At 43.4% G+C, this 15977-nt stretch overlaps 1 protein-coding gene across 1 annotated transcript in view; it reads left to right on the plus strand.

Annotated features, from left to right (window-relative positions):
- The window catches only part of LOC118341387 (spectrin beta chain, non-erythrocytic 2-like), a 57760-nt gene extending 41789 nt beyond the window's left edge, over positions 1 to 15971 (plus strand). Inside the window, exons 24-40 of the mRNA XM_035679633.1 lie at positions 1893 to 2117; positions 2591 to 2680; positions 2928 to 3206; positions 3403 to 3533; positions 4327 to 4531; positions 4782 to 5027; positions 5632 to 5766; positions 6510 to 6754; positions 7081 to 7219; positions 7811 to 7895; positions 8055 to 8251; positions 8433 to 9475; positions 9556 to 9616; positions 9819 to 10078; positions 13406 to 13573; positions 13848 to 13890; positions 14028 to 15971. Coding sequence (XP_035535526.1) covers positions 1893 to 2117; positions 2591 to 2680; positions 2928 to 3206; positions 3403 to 3533; positions 4327 to 4531; positions 4782 to 5027; positions 5632 to 5766; positions 6510 to 6754; positions 7081 to 7219; positions 7811 to 7895; positions 8055 to 8251; positions 8433 to 9475; positions 9556 to 9616; positions 9819 to 10078; positions 13406 to 13573; positions 13848 to 13890; positions 14028 to 14351 — 3876 coding nt within the window. The 3' untranslated portion in view covers positions 14352 to 15971. The remainder of the gene's footprint in view (positions 1 to 1892; positions 2118 to 2590; positions 2681 to 2927; positions 3207 to 3402; positions 3534 to 4326; positions 4532 to 4781; positions 5028 to 5631; positions 5767 to 6509; positions 6755 to 7080; positions 7220 to 7810; positions 7896 to 8054; positions 8252 to 8432; positions 9476 to 9555; positions 9617 to 9818; positions 10079 to 13405; positions 13574 to 13847; positions 13891 to 14027) is intronic.
- Positions 15972 to 15977: the final 6 nt, after the last annotated feature.

Below are 15977 nucleotides of genomic sequence, written 5' to 3' on the forward strand. Positions count from 1 at the left end.
CAAGACACTGAACCCCAAACTGTTCCCGATGAGCATGGCAGCTCCGCCAACATTGGTTTGTGAGGGGGTTGTGTCCCAAAATTTAGACTTACAACGTTTAAAATCCGGTTTTATTTGTTAAATTCAAAATAATGGGGATATTTCCAGCTGTCAGTGTTCAATTACAAAAATTAATCCAAGGTTGTGATTGGATTGTTGGGTTTCAAACCAGTAGAGGGTGACAACAAAAGTATTGTAACTAATTATGTTTTGGGGGGGTTACTGTATTACTATTACTGTCAGGTATTAATAATAACTTACACTACTAGTTACTGGGGAAATAAATATTATTACTAGTAATGAGTTTGGTCCTTACAACATAAAATCAAAACATTACCTGAGACCTATATTCTTCTACCTATAAGTCTTTTCAGGAGAGTAAGCAGAGCGGGTTCGGTTGGCTCCAGTGTTCATTTAATTTTTTTAAAATTACATCACATTACATGGAGAATCATGAAACTCCCTCCAATCCTCAGAGCAAACAATGAGCAACGGCATTAAAAATTGATAAATGATTGAACAAACGCAAGCACTGCAGGGAGAAACAGGATTAACATTCTGTCGACTGCGATGCTAATGGCAGGTTGACTCCTGCAGAACTTAATTTGTCAGCTTCATTTGATTCTCATTAGAATTTGCAGTGCAGCGTTTTGTTTTTGAGTGCAACAACAAACCTTTTCAATGTAGGCTAGAACTATGCTGCCAATGATCAGTTGCCATACACAAGTACAGAATGGTTACAGAACAAGGTGACATGTTAATATTTAATAATTAAACAAACATTAGGTTTAATTTCATGCTGTAAACATGCTGTAAAAAGGTCATTTTTCTTTCCTTTACGTGTGATGTTGGGATGTAACTCTTCACTTGCCCTCCCAACATCGCTGGTTTGGAGGAGTCTGACTCTTTACACAGCAAACAGCAGGCAGATGTGACCTGGGTTGACGCACAGATTCATCCTTTCATTACTTCATCATTTCACCAGACATGTCTCACTCTCCTCTCCCACAGCATTCCGCTTACAGCTTCCTTTAACAGGCTGCCATTAGCACTGCTTAACCACATCATCCTCACTTCAAACCAAACTCCACTACCCAGCATCCATCCTGGCAAGGGGTACAGTAAACTTCACTACACTTCATGTCTGTCCATTATTCTTTCGCTGTTCTGGGTTTTTTTCAGTCTCATCTTTGCTTTCATGTCCATCTTTTATTAAATGATGAAGATGTATTTCAGGGTTAGAAAATCCTAAAAACTTTATTGATATAGAGATTACAATAATGGCCACTATTATTTCTACCATTTTTTCCTTCTGCTTAATTTCAGGCCTTAGAAGCAACAGATTATGAATAAAGTCTTATTGTGATTGTGGCATCCTGTCATTTTAGACAGGTCAGACACTAAGACTTTTTGTAGTGTGTTTTCCTCATAATTTTGTGTATACACTATGTAAACAAAACTTTTACTTTATACTTAACATACCTACTTAAACTTAAGCTTTACTGTATAATAATATTTTTATGGTAAGTTAAAAATTTTAAATCTATGTCAGAAATAAGGCCGATTAAAATAACATTAAACATGTGAAATCACTTTTCTGAGTGTCAAAACAACAACTAAATACAAATTTTTACATTTCTGTCACATTCCTCACATCCTACTCATTCCATCTTTATCTTGTCTCCCCTGACAACATGTTTCTTGTCTACCTCCAACCAAATTATTCTCTTCCTGTCACCTACCTTCATCCCTCTCTCCTAACCAACACACCCTCTTTTCCTTCGTCCATTTTGATAACTTATGACTTAACTGGATACTCTCCTCCTCCTCGTCCTCCTCCTTGTCCCCCTCAGACCATGGAGACCCAGATGGAGGAGTGGTATAGGGAGGTGGGGCAGCTCCAGGTGCAGGTGGCCACCATCCCGCAGCAGACACAGATCAAGGAGACGGTTGCCGGGCGCCAGGCAGCCGTGGAGGCCAGGATGGTGCGTCTGATCGAGCCGCTGAAGGAGAGGCGACGCATCCTGCTGGCGTCTAAAGAAGTTCACCAAGTTGGACGAGACCTGGAGGATGAGATTGTGAGTTTGAAGAAACACACTGCACACTAATCTCAACCATTATACCTTATACTTAAAAGTCTTAATGGTCAATTTTAATGATTTACTTTGTGGGGACATGCATTTTGCAACATGGGTTTCTACATGTTATGACCTGGACGTTTAATTGATTTATTGTTGTCACTCATATTTTCACAATAAGCTGTGTTTTTATTTTTTTCTTTGCAGACTTTACAAATGCATTTGAGTCCAAATTATTTTAGAAATGTGTTAGATATCTCTACAACTTAATTAGATTCTATTGTTAATGAGATTCAGCAAGATATTCCTGTAAATTTACAAGTTTTAAAAACATTTTTAATGTATAGTGTTAACGAAAAAGATGAATTCATTTATTTTGATTTCATGTGGCACTTGACAGGTTTAATTGAATCTATTAAATTACCACAAACTCATAAAAGTACGAATATTCACTGCTATTGTTGTGGTTATAGTTGTGGATCCAGGAGCGCCTCCCGATGGCCATGTCTCAGGAGCACGGCTCCACTCTCCAGGCAGTCCAGCAGCTCATGAAGAAGAACCAGGTAAGAAAATCAGACTTTCCAGTGACTCTAACTCCAGCCTAACACATAACTGAACTCTGGCTCCCCCTGTTGGTACACTGTCACCACCCAAATATCAAATTTCCTAAAACCTAATTTATCTCCTTTATGCCTATTCACCTATTTTATTTTACACTGTCCTTTATTTTCTCCTATAATTCCACATGTTCTGTTTTAAACAACATAGAAACATCCTTCTTCCTGTTAATGCCCTCTGCCTCTCCTCCAGACACTTCAGAGGGAGCTTCAGGGTCACAGGGGCAGGATCGAGGACGTCCTGGAGAGAGCAGGGATCATCGCTTCCATACGCAGCCCTGAGGCCGACTGCGTCAGGGCGGGCCACGACCAGCTGGCCCAGCTGTGGGCTCTGCTCTGGGCCGAGACCGAGAGGAGGCAGTTGATCCTGGACGCCATGTACCAGGCCCAGCAGTACTACTTTGACACAGCCGAGGTGGAGGCCTGGCTGAGCGAGCAGGAGCTGCACATGATGAATGAGGAGAAGGGGAAGGTGTGTGTGCAATTGTCTGAAAGTTACTGGGCATTTGAATAAATCCTTTTCCTCTTCCCTGAGTGCACAAGTCATCAGTAATGCTTTAATGTTAATCTGACTTAAACATAGAGGCAGGATTGAGCATTTGTGCTGTGTGTGTATTATTTCTAAAGTGAAACTCTTCCTTGTGTGTGTCGTTTCCTCCTCCCACCAGGACGAGCCAAGCACACTGCAGCTGCTGAAGAAACACTTGGTCCTGGAACAGACCATTGAGGACTATGCTGAGACCATCGGCCTGCTGTCACAGCAATGCCGACAGCTGCTGGAGATGGGGCATCCAGACTGGTGAGCATGTAAACACACACACACACACACACACACACACACAACCTAATATAGATTTTCGGTCACCACAAAATGAATTACAGAAATATTTTAACTACTGTATAAAAATTTGCTCTCAAGACTGCAAGCATTGCTGACCTTTTCTTCAGAAAATTTCGTATTGATTATTCACACTGTTAATGAATATACACTCAGTGGCCATTTTATAAGGTACTGTACAACTTTACATCTGCTCGTTAATGCAAATATCTAATCAGCCAATCATGTAGCAGCAGCTCAATACATAAAAGAAGGAAGACATAGTAAAGAGGTATAGGGAAGAAATGTGATCTACAGTAACTGACTTTGACCGTGGAATAATTATTGGTGCCAGACAGGAAAGTTTAAGTATATCAGAAACTACTAATATCCTGATTTACGAAGAATTGAGTGAAAAACTAAAAAACATCCAGTGAGCAGCAGGTCAGTGGACGAAAACACCTTGTTAATGAGAGAGTTCAGAGGACAGTGAGCAGACTGGTTCAAGCTGACAGGAAGGCAACAGTAGATCAAATATGCAGGCGTTACAAGAGTGCTATGCAGAAGAGAATCTCTGAGCACAGCGAACCTTAAAGTGGACCAAATATAGTGGCAGTGTACTACAGCAGGTTCCACTATTGTCAGCTAAGACCAGGAAACTGAAGCTACAGTGACCAGAAGTTCACTACAACTGGACTGTGGAAGAGTGGAATAAGAGTGGACAGTAAATAACAGCACTTCTACCCTGACACACTATCTCTTCTCTTTTCCACAGCGAGCAGATCAGCAAGCGTCAGTCGCAGATCGACCGTCTGTATGTGTCTCTGAAGGACCTGGTGGAGGAGAGGAAGAGCCGCCTGGAGCAGCAGTACTGGCTCTACCAGCTCAACAGGGAAGTGGACGAGCTGGAGCAATGGATCGCTCAGAGGGAGGTGGTCGCCAGCTCGCCCGAACTGGGTCAAGACTTTGAGCATGTCACTGTAAGTTTGTCGACAGATGGTGTCTGTGGATGAATAAACATTTCTTATAAGTCACATGTTGAAATCAAACAATCAAAATCACTCTCTTTGTTACATCAAGTTACAACTGTGAATTGGACAGTGACATGATGGTAAAAATGCACAGGTACTTTAAACAAGCAGCTAATAAATGTACTCTGTGAATAAGTAATTTACTTTTCTGTTCTTCTTATATGTCCCTTCCTTACCTCCGCCCCTGCCACACCTCCAGGTCCTGCAGGAGAAGTTCACAGAGTTTGCGTCAGAGACGGGAAGTGTGGGGCAGGAACGAGTGACTGCCGTCAACCAAATGGTGGACGAGCTCATCGACTACGGCCACTCGGAGGCCGCCACCATCGCTGAATGGAAGGACGGGGTGAACGAGGCTTGGGCCGACCTGCTGGAGCTCATGGAGACCCGGGCGCAGATGCTCGCTGCTTCACACCAGCTTCATAAGTTCTTCTCTGACTGCAGAGAGGTAAGATACACAGCTGAGATGCAAGACAAGACAGAGATATGATGTAGTGTTTAATACTGTATAATGATACCACTTTATTGATCTCTGAGGGGAAATTCACTTCAACACAACAACAATACATAGCATAATATCTTCTGATTTGTACAGATTTTTTTTTAAAGAAGCAGACACATTTAATGTTTTCATGCATCTAATGTTTTAGTGTTTTTTGCTGCAAGAAGACCCTTTTTATCACAGTTTAAAGTAACCAAGGCCCTTATTGTCATGAGAACAGCTCAAAAACTGCTGAATGCACACCAGTGTCCTTCAAAGTAAGGAAACTATGCAGTGTTTTTGCCCAGCAGAAGGTTTTTTTAATGTATGATACGACGCAATATGACAGGAAGCTGTTGCTGTAGAGGATAAACATAGTGAATAAACTGTAAAATAGTTACAAAATGTCAACAAACGTACATTCTGGATATAGTTTAGATGATTTTGAAAAGATTTCTCAGATTTCTCAGTTACTCCTTTTTCTACACAAATCTCACAGACGTTGTATAAGATGCACTTTCCCCCCCACACTGTGTTCTCACGTGGGACACTTCTATGTTCTTTTTTCCAGGTTTTGGCCCAGATTGAGGACAAACATCGAAGGCTGCCGGAGGTTCGGGCTCGGCAGGGCAGCACTGCCAACACCAGCACCCTGCAGAGACTCCTGCACAGCTTTGAACAGGACATACAGCTGCTCGTCACGCAAGTAAAGCAACAAGCACATGAACAGACCGCATGTAAAACTACCTGTTTCAGTATTCACTGGCCTCGAGACTCATGTAGGGAAGAATCACAAAGACTTCCCACAGTGATGATCACTCTGTAAAGGTCCACAGGACTTCTATGCTAATTTAGCTCTCTTGCTAAACACTGTGCCTCACATTCAAACACATGTGAGGTGGAGGTGATAATTCAATCAGTAAAATAACAATAATATCATTATGGTTTTCATATCAATCCACAATTTATATTTACACCTTACAGTTTATTGTTAGTATGTATGTTTATTCTTAATAAGTATGGTTGTAACTTGGATGTGATTAAGTAGTTATAATTTTTTTAAATCTGTAAATTAAATTAATTTAAAAACTTAAATTGAATATAAATAGATGGTGAAAATAATTGGTTATTTTTTAGCCTCAGTCTGAATCTTCATAGCGAAACTACCTTCTTACTCTGCATTTAATTTTGCTTTATCTAGTCTCTGTCATGCACCTGGGGAACGGGACAGCGGTACATTTTACTGAAGAACGATGCAAAATCACAGCTGCTCTGTGTCACCTCCAGTGACAGAGCCTGTACCATTTGGCCCTGCCTAAACACAGCTGTCAGAGCAGCTGTGTTTTGTGCGTCATTTGAAAAGCAGACTCTTTCTCTTTCATTTTTTAATTTCTGTTTCTTCCTTGTTCAGCTTTCGTTTTTCTAAAATCTGCCCTCCCATTCTGCCAGGTGCGTCAGCTGCAGGAGAGCGCAGCCCAGCTGAGGACGGTGTACGCTGGCGAGAAGGCTGAAGCCATAGCGTGCCGCGAGCATGAAGTGATGCAGTACTGGAAAGAGCTGCTGACATCCTGCGAGGAGTGTCGAGTGCAGATTACCACTGAGACGGACAAGCTGAGGTTCTTCAGCATGGTCCGAGATCAGATCACGTGGATGGAATCTATCATTTGTCAGATAGGGACAGGAGAGAAGCCCAGGTATCTACACATAGGAACACATAATCTGTGATTTTACCTTTTAGTGTTGATTCTCATTTAACATAAGACTGTGGATCAAAATTAGGTTTAAAATGACTGTTATTAGCAGACATTATACAGTACAACTATTAGTATACCGGTAATCAGCTTAAGGGGTTTTTGATTTCAAGTAAAAGAAGAAATTTTAATATATATTATATATAAGTATATTGTAGTGGTTCGGTTTAGTATGGTTGGTGTGGTAGCCAGCAGGGTTAAACACTTAGCAGGTGTAGGTGTTTGTGTTGCGGTGAGCTGAGTGTCTGTGTCCTCTGTGGTTCCTGCAGGGACGTGTCCTCAGTTGAGGTGCTGATGAATTATCACCAGAGTCTGAAGAGCGAAGTGGAGGCTCGCAGCCGGAGCACCCTGGAGTGTATCGAGATGGGCAAAACCCTGCTGGCAGCTAGAAACCCAGCATCTGAAGAGGTGAGATCAGAGATATGATGATTACTAAAAACTTCAATTACACTTAATCTACACTGAAAACAGGATCAGTGCAGCAGCAATACTACTCTAAATCAAATTACATACATTTTACACTACAACTCCTCTACCAAATTCCTCATGTTGACTATTGACCAGTGTCACATGAGCTTTGAAAATCCATAAATGTTTGCAAATTTGAAAAAGCTAAAAGCCTTAAAAGCCTTTAGACGTTTTCAATAAAGAATTAATTGTCTTGAAAGTACTTGGATCACAGACCTCCACAGACATCTTTTTAAACAGACAGACAGACAGACAGACAGACAGACAGATAAAGCTAAGTCACACATGAATGAATCACAAAAAAACATGAGAAACACAAACAGGTAAATAAGAAAACAGAATAATAAAAACTTAAAAGTAAACTAAAAGCAACTAAAATCTTATTTACAAAGTGCACTAAAACTAAAAACTAGTACCAAATTAAATATATACAAGAATAGCCCCTGATAGTATTCTGTACATCGTTAGTGTTGTTATGTTAGTTACTTTTTGTGATACTGTGATTTTGATGTTGCTGATTTTGATTCTCAGATCAAGGACAAGCTCGAAAAAGTGGTTGCTAAGCAACATGAGCTGTCTGAGAAGTGGGACAAGCACTGGGAAGTCCTACAGCAATGTGAGTACGCACACACACACACACACACACACACAGGCCTACAGTCTTACATATAGACAGATGTACAAACGCAAACACATAAATAACATAAAGTATGAATATACATTTACTGTTCAAGGGCAAATTTAAAATCTTTTGTTTCTCCTCTCCCCCCCTCAGTGTTGGAGGTTCACCAGTTTGCCCAGGAGGCGGTCGTGGCGGAGGCGTGGCTGACCGCTCAGGAGCCTTTCATAAACAGCAAGGAGCTGGGCGGGAGCGTCGACGAGGTGGAGCAGCTGATTCGTCGCCATGAAGCCTTCCGCAAAGCCGCCGCCACCTGGGAAGAGCGATTCAGCTCACTGCGACGACTCACCACGGTAATATCATCATAAACACATACCCAACCCAAGAGAGAGTTTTCTGCTGATAAAAAAGGGGAAGTTGTCGGTTCCAAAAATACTATAATCATTGGCTAAAAGCTGAGGATTTACAATAAGGAGATTATTATTATTAGTCTCAAAGTTTGACTTTAAAGCTGGTTCTGTTTTCTTTCCACAGGTCGAAAAGTTGAAAGCAGAGCAAAGCAAACTCCCCCCGACCCCTCTGCTGGGTCGTAAAGTCTTCCTTGACCCCCAAGATGCCTCACCAAGTCCATCCACCCTCCCCCGCCTCCCAATCTCCCCCGTCACAAGACAGACCATCTATGAACAGAACGAAGCCAGCTCTCCTCCATCGCCCTCACCTGCCACGCCAACACCCTCTCCTACGTCTGTGGCTCGTCGGCTGGGGTCGACAGTCGCTAACTACACCCCTGTGATGAACGGCTCCAGCTACCGCCATACCCTGGAGGCGCGGCATGGCAGCGTAGTGGGTGTGGCTGCTGGACTAGGTCAGCCCGCGCCTTCCTCGATTGCCTCAGTTGCCACGGCGGCCATGCTAGTCTCAGCCAACCAGGTGCGAGAGAGTGCCAGTGCGACAAAAGACCAAGCAGCAAAGGTAATGAGTCACCTCCAGCCTCCAGTACAGGCGGCGAGGACACTGGAGGTAAAATCATCCCCGTATCTACGGCAACCCAAAATCAAACACTTGGATGATGCAGTGACGCCGCTGCTTGTGGCCAGCCGGCTGGAGAAAGCGAGGGAGAGGGAGAGGGGGAGGGAGAGAGAGATAATGATGGGAGAGATAGGGACGGAGAAGGCGGAAGTGGCTGTGATGGCCGAGGTGGTGCTCCAGGAGCCGAGCCGGGAGCGTCTGCACAGCGAGCCCACCAGAGGGCCACGGGGGTCCAGGACTGACCCATTAGGCCACGCTGAGCCCCAGGTCCAGACCCACACCTACCACAGGGACCACAGGATAGAAAGGCAGCTGTCTAGCGAGCAGTTGATCCAGGCGCGCAGGGACGAGTTGCCTCAGGAGGTATGGAGGGAACATGCAGAGAGGAGGGAGAGACGGACGCTGGAGAGGCAAACGTCCAGCGAGCAGGAGGGCCACGGGGGCCACGAGGGCCGGCGAAGAGAGAGGGATCGACACCGGGTGGAGAGACATGAATCCAGTGAGCACGACACCGCGAAGGAGCAGTCAGACAGACGCTCAGGAGGAGGGTGAGACTTTATTTCAGCTGAGCACAATAAATCATAAATGTTGATCTTCTGTATCTCTAAATGTGATTTTTTTTCTACAGAGAAAAGAGATCCACCCTGGCAGAAATTGTAGAGCAGCTGCAAGAAAGAGAAGCGGCGCAGGTCTGGAGATTTATGTGTTGTGCATTTCATCCAAATGCAGTGTTTGCAAATATTCAGAGTGTTTATTTGTGTTTTATATTCTAGCTTGATAAAAAAACTAAACAAACTTACTCCCACCACTGAATCCCAGAGTTTTTTCCAGTCAGTTTTGTGGTAAATCCCCCCATTATATAGAGTCCAACCTCTCTCTCCCCACCGTCAGGCCCGTGGTGAGGTGCCCCGCCTGCCTAACGGGTTACCAGAGAAGTCTTCCCGTCCCGAACGGCCTCGAGCTCGGGACAGACCAAAACCGCGGCGCCGACCACGACCCAAAGACGCAGGAGAGGCGACAACGCGGCGGTCCAGGTCTGCTCCGGCCCAGAGCAGCCCGGCAGTTCCCCAGCCTCCAACACACACCGCACACCACGAGGGCTTCCTTTTCCGCAAACTGGACATCGAGACCCTGAAGAAGAGCACCAATAGGTGGGTGTTCAGGGTCATGATGATGATGATGATCATAACATCTGGACGAGCAGATGATAGAAGTCAGAGAGAAGGAGGATGGACACTGGTGTCATGAGTATCAGACTTAGATTTCAATTAATTAGAAAATGGTCAAATAGTCCTTGGAAGTAATTCTTACAGTTTCATTTGGTACTCCAGGAAGGTTATTTCTTACCTTCTCGGAGTAGCAGATTGGCAAGGTTTACCACAAAACAACAATTATTCAAGTTATTTTTCACATTAAAGGATACCACTGGATTGTTGCTAAATCTAAACTCTTTGGTCCTTGCTGTCGACTTATGCGACCCCCATTCCTCAAGGACTGAGGTTGGGTAAAACTAACTGCTAAAAAGTATTTTCAGATACTATTTGACTCATGTTGACTGCAGCACACGTCATACGTCTGCTGTCTGTTCCTCATGACATCACTGCCCCCTCCATTTACTGATTCAACAACGATGACAGGGGCATGACTCCAGCATGCTAAGCTAACAAGCTCACACACTGCGCTGACACCACGGCTGACATGTTGAACAAATGCATGACTGTCAACGCTGCAGAGGACACGTGAAGCCTCAGTGGTTTCCCCGGCGTGTGGGTCAACACGATAGAGGCGACACTAAGCTAAAGTTTGGAATTACTCAGCAGACATACTGTATGTCTTTAGAAGCATGCATACATTAACACTTGATTATATTCAAAGGATTTTCATTTTTACCTATTTTGTTTACTAGAAAAAGTTGGAAATAACACAAACACAAGTCTCATTATTAAGAATAGTTTAGTGAAGTTTAGCAACGAGGAAGTAAAATCTAACTGTGTTGTGTTGCTTGTTGCTCGCCCTCAGCACTGTCTTCAATCTCTAACCAGTCAGAAATATAAAGTGTTGTTTGCTTCCAAAACACATAGAGCTGTTTGAAGTTGCAGTGCCCAACAGTTTATAATTGATGATGTTTTTTTAAATGTCTGTTAGATTATCAAGTGGTTTGTCAGCTTGTAGATGTATAGTTTCCTCCACAATTTAGAAATTATCTAATAAAGAAAAGTATTGATGCAGAACTCTAAACATTAGAGAATCCCATTGACAGTGGCACCAGGAGACACTACATTTTATTTTCACATCAGGCTGGAGCTTCTGAATATTTTATTGTACTGTGTGTCATCTCCGATCATCAGGATCAGAAAGTGAAGACAACAGTTACATGAATTAAAACAGCAACCCGCAGAGATCTTACCGCATGTGGAAACATCATGCATGACGCTTAAGATGCCTCCTGATCTAACACGGGCCCACAGAATAAAGCACAGCAGCAATGGTTGGCTGGCTAAGGGACTGACTGGCTGATGAATGCCTTGGGAGTGGAGGCTGATGGAGCTGCTTGTCTACTTGCTTAGACTACACACAAGCACACGCACACACGCACACGCAAACACACGCACACACACACGCACACACACACACACACCACCTTGGCCTCCACAGACGACCACCCTGCTTCCTCCAGAGAGACACCAACGGCAAAGTCTCTCTCTGCACTGCCCTCTAGTGGCTGGGCTGACCACGCACAGCTAAACGCTCATCCCCTTCCAGCTATGGATGAGTCCCACTCACTCAAGGCAATGGATGAATGTCTCGTATGTACATGCCCTGTTATGTACATGGCAAGGTAAAGCATAATCCTGAATGGCTTAAAACTGGACAAGTGTGAATCTCCGGCTCCTGGTTCGGCTTATTGTATGCTCTCTTTTTTGCTTTATATTACATTTTTGATTGGAGGTGGGGAGATCTGTGGGGCGGGCCTACAGACCTTTTCCTCCAGTCACTACTGAGAAAGAGATGATACAGTTAGTCTGCGAGGAAGGATTGAGATTCAACCTGTCTCTGTTACATAGCTACATGATAAGGCACTGAGTATGTTTATGTGCACATTAATATTCTGGTATTATTTAGGACAACCAAGTGTTCCTTGTAATAGAGTACAGTGCATGTGAATGGTGTCTACTCTTTACAATGAACTGAAACTGACTGCGTATCGTGGTATAAAAAAATGTCAGTTAATAGTTTCACATCACTTTTGGCCGAGAGCTGTCATAGCTCAGTTTCTAATTAAGGGTTTCCTTCATCAGATGTACTGAGGTTTTATGTCCACATTCTACGATGAATAAATATCTACTACTGTAAAATGACAACCTTTTTTTGGTCACTAAAGCTCTTTCACAGCCAAAAATCGCAGTGTAAAAGGGCCTTTAGACAGCACGTCTTGTTGTTAAATACCTGGAAAATAATGGTGGACAATAAAAACAACTTAGTAGCTGTTATCACAGCGTTCCACCATAAGATTCGGTTGGAAGTGCAAGAAAAGCTACATAGTGAAGTCTACTACTGTTACCAAAGTCAAGAACAACATCTAGTTTTCATCTTTATTAAAATGATGTGGTTCTATCTGTATGACATTGGTGTCTGACATTGGAGTGTCAAAAAAGATCAATACCTTATTGTTATTGTTTTATCATTTACATCCTCTTCCTTACCACAGCCATGAGCTGAATTTCCCTCAAGGTCACTTTATCTTTAAAATGTTATCTCTAAAATTGAACCCTAATAGAAGGTAGCTCTAATATTAGCAATGTAGACACCTTATCACATGCACCATTGGTCTTCTCAAGTCTACGCTGTGTTTGCACTGTTAGTTCACAAAGGTATTTTAAAATTGGGATATTAAGCTGCACACAGACAGTTTGCTCTGAATAATACCTATACTTGGGTGTAAGCTAATAATTGGAATGCTGTGTGCATGTAAACACGCTCACAAAAGAGAAAAGAAGCATGACTGAAAGTTTATGTTGTGTTGTTGCCAAAATGCCATTTAACCAAACTCTCCCTCTTTTCTCTTCTCTTCCTTGGTGCTACTGGCTGCTCTTCTCGTCTCCTCCAAGGTAAGACATATATAACTCCCACACAGAGACACCTAAACTGTACGTAGCTCCCCATCCCTCCATCCCCCACCTCCCTCCGTCCGTCTGTCTGTCCGTCCGTTCGTCTGTGTTTGTTCAGCAGTGTGTTTCCTCCTCCCTTCTTGGCGCCGGTCCATCTCGCCTACCTACCTGTCTGCTCTGGTCAGGTGAGTGAGGTGTTAGCTTAGCGAGAGCGACTCCGTAGCTCTTCCTGACTCCTCCCATCTCCCACCCCCCCAAACCACCCCACCTTCCCCGTACGTTGGTTCCCGCCCCTCCCACCTTCCCCTCCTCCTCCTCCTCCTCCACTCTCCCTTCCCTCACACCTCCCGCCTTTCCACACCACAGCAGGTCATGGGTCAACCTGTACTGCGTGCTGAACAAAGGGGAGATGGGTTTCTACAAGGACGCCAAGAACACCACCACGCCCTACAACAACGAGCCGCTGCTCAACCTCTCCCACTGCCACTGCGACGTCACCAACGGCTACAAGAAGAAGAAGAACGTCTTCACGCTCAAGTGAGGATCTGTTTTTGTATTTTTAAGGCACATATGTGATTTTTTTGAAGGATCAGACTCTCATATATAAACAGATTAGGTGTAAAAGCACCATAAAAGTCAGAATATTTTGACCTCTGCTGCCTTGATTTTGCCCAAATATGTTTCTTGTGATCCGCTCCAACTTAAAAGTGACATAGTTAATTGCAAATACTATTTGAGCTGTGTCCTAAAGAAACTTTATTGTAAAGTTATCCACCAAACATGTTTGTAAATTCCTGTCCTCTCATTGCAGAACGAAGGACGGTAGCGAGTTTTTGTTTCATGCAAAAGATGAGGTGAGACATTCCTGTGTTTCTAATTACATCTTAAAAAAGCTAAAGTAGTGTTTTATTGATTACACAAGTTATAAATAAATATAAATAGTATACCAATCACCAATCAGCTGACATCTGTGCTCCCGCCCCCCTCTCAGGATGACCTCAAAACGTGGGTGACCAACATCACCGCCAGTATATCGGAGCACGAGGAGATTGCCAAATGGGGTCAGCCCCAACCAACTACCTCATCCACCGACGAGGGCACACGCCGTGACGGCAGCAAGGCGGACAACAGGTCAGAGCGAGGTGGCGAGCGCTCAGACCGGGCCGAGCGGATTGAAAAGGCAGAAAAAGAGCGGGAGAAAGAGAGAGAGAAGGAGAAGGAAAAAGAGCGGGAGCGAGGCGAAAGGTCGGAGAGGTCAGATCGTGGCGGGAAGTCGGACGCGAAGCGCTCAGAAAAATCTGGTAAGAAAAAGTGAGCCGGGTGACTGGATTGGTCGGGATTGAAGCATATGAACTCCGGAGGAGGCGGGGCCGTAGACTGGTAGTGAACGCCCCCCTCCTTCTCTCCGCCTCCAACACTGTCAACAAAACGGTTGTGTTTGGATGGAAGGTGACACACAGGACAGAGGGACTGACCCAGGCTCACTCATAGGACGGACAGGACGGATTTGGAGCAGGAGACATCTTTCTCTTTCTCTCTCTCTTCTTCTGTGTCTCTGTGAGAACGCACAGAGTCCAATGACGCTCCGCCTACGCCCCCCTGGTGGCTGTTTCAGAGAACTGCAGAGAGAATTTTCGTAGCTGCTGAACCCCGGGCAGCGTTAACGCGAGAGAGAGACGGGACACGCATCATGTTAACTCAAAGGCTGTTACTGATTGCTGGTAGTGCGATAAAACGTAGCTCATTCTGTTCCATGTTTGTTTTTTCTATGAGATGAGCTGTATCTGTATGTATTCCTCGTCTGTCTGTCCTATCTACTGTATCTATCTGTCTGTCTGTAAGTCGAAGACATCCTACACTATGAAATCGAAAGAGAATTGAATTATGCCAAAATGTTTTACAGACATTCAAACTTAGAGGAACTGTTTTCTCCACTTTGTCTGATCTGTCTTGAGGTCTGGCCATGAAAAAATGTGGAACTGAAAACTGAAATTGGTTTTACTATGGTACCAAACGGCACTGAAACCACGTTCATCCAAACTCACCACGGATGAATCAACACTGATAAACAGCTACAGTACTGCGCTGGTTCTAGGAAGTTAGAAACATGATGATTTAAGACAACAGAAGAGTAGATGGCCGACCAAGGTGACGAACTTCAAAATAATCAGGTGCATAAAAAATGTTTAATCATTGCTCAGAAATTAATAGAATACATCCAAAGGCTTGAAATCTTGACCTTAAGAACACAACAAATTGAAATTTTCTTACATTTAGTGTTGAAATCTGCCCACAAAGAGCAAACAGAGCTGTTTTCCTTTGTGGGTTTATTTAGTATTAAATATGTTTCTCATTAAGATTTCTGCCAGACAGATGGGTCATAAGGTGTTTAACCTGTGACATAAAGACTACAGGACGGTATGATCACTGCAGCCACTTGAGCTCTCTAGTCTTCAATTCATAAAAAGAAAACAACAACATATGTACAGTTCTTGGCTCAGTGATCAGAAAAAGATAAAAATTCATATTAATCTGATGGGGCTTCATTCATTAAAATGTTTAATTTCAATATAATTAACGTTCAAAATCGATAAAACAGCAAAAAAATTCTAGCATTCATATTTTGGGTAACTTTAGAGTTACGTTTTAATATTTCAAAGAAATTGGTGACATTTATTGTAACCTGCTGATTTTAGCATCAGGATCAGTTTTCCATAAATTACATGTTTGGCTTTTGGTCATAAGCACAAAATCTGCGGCTGGCATGTTTTTAATGAATGAGGCCCTCAGGCTGAAAAACAGGCCTCATCTACTCTTTTATTCTCTTACAACATCAAACTCCTCGTTGGATATTCTCTTTGACTTATTCACACAAATCTGTTGCATCCTTTTTTTATACAGAATTCAAAATATCTTGTTTTTGTGTGTGCATTTGTGTGTG

The sequence above is a fragment of the Morone saxatilis genome, unplaced genomic scaffold (genome assembly GCF_004916995.1).
Source record: "Morone saxatilis isolate NCDOM2014 unplaced genomic scaffold, NCSU_SB_2.0 Contig8, whole genome shotgun sequence".
In the NCBI taxonomy this organism is placed as follows: domain Eukaryota; kingdom Metazoa; phylum Chordata; class Actinopteri; family Moronidae; genus Morone; species Morone saxatilis.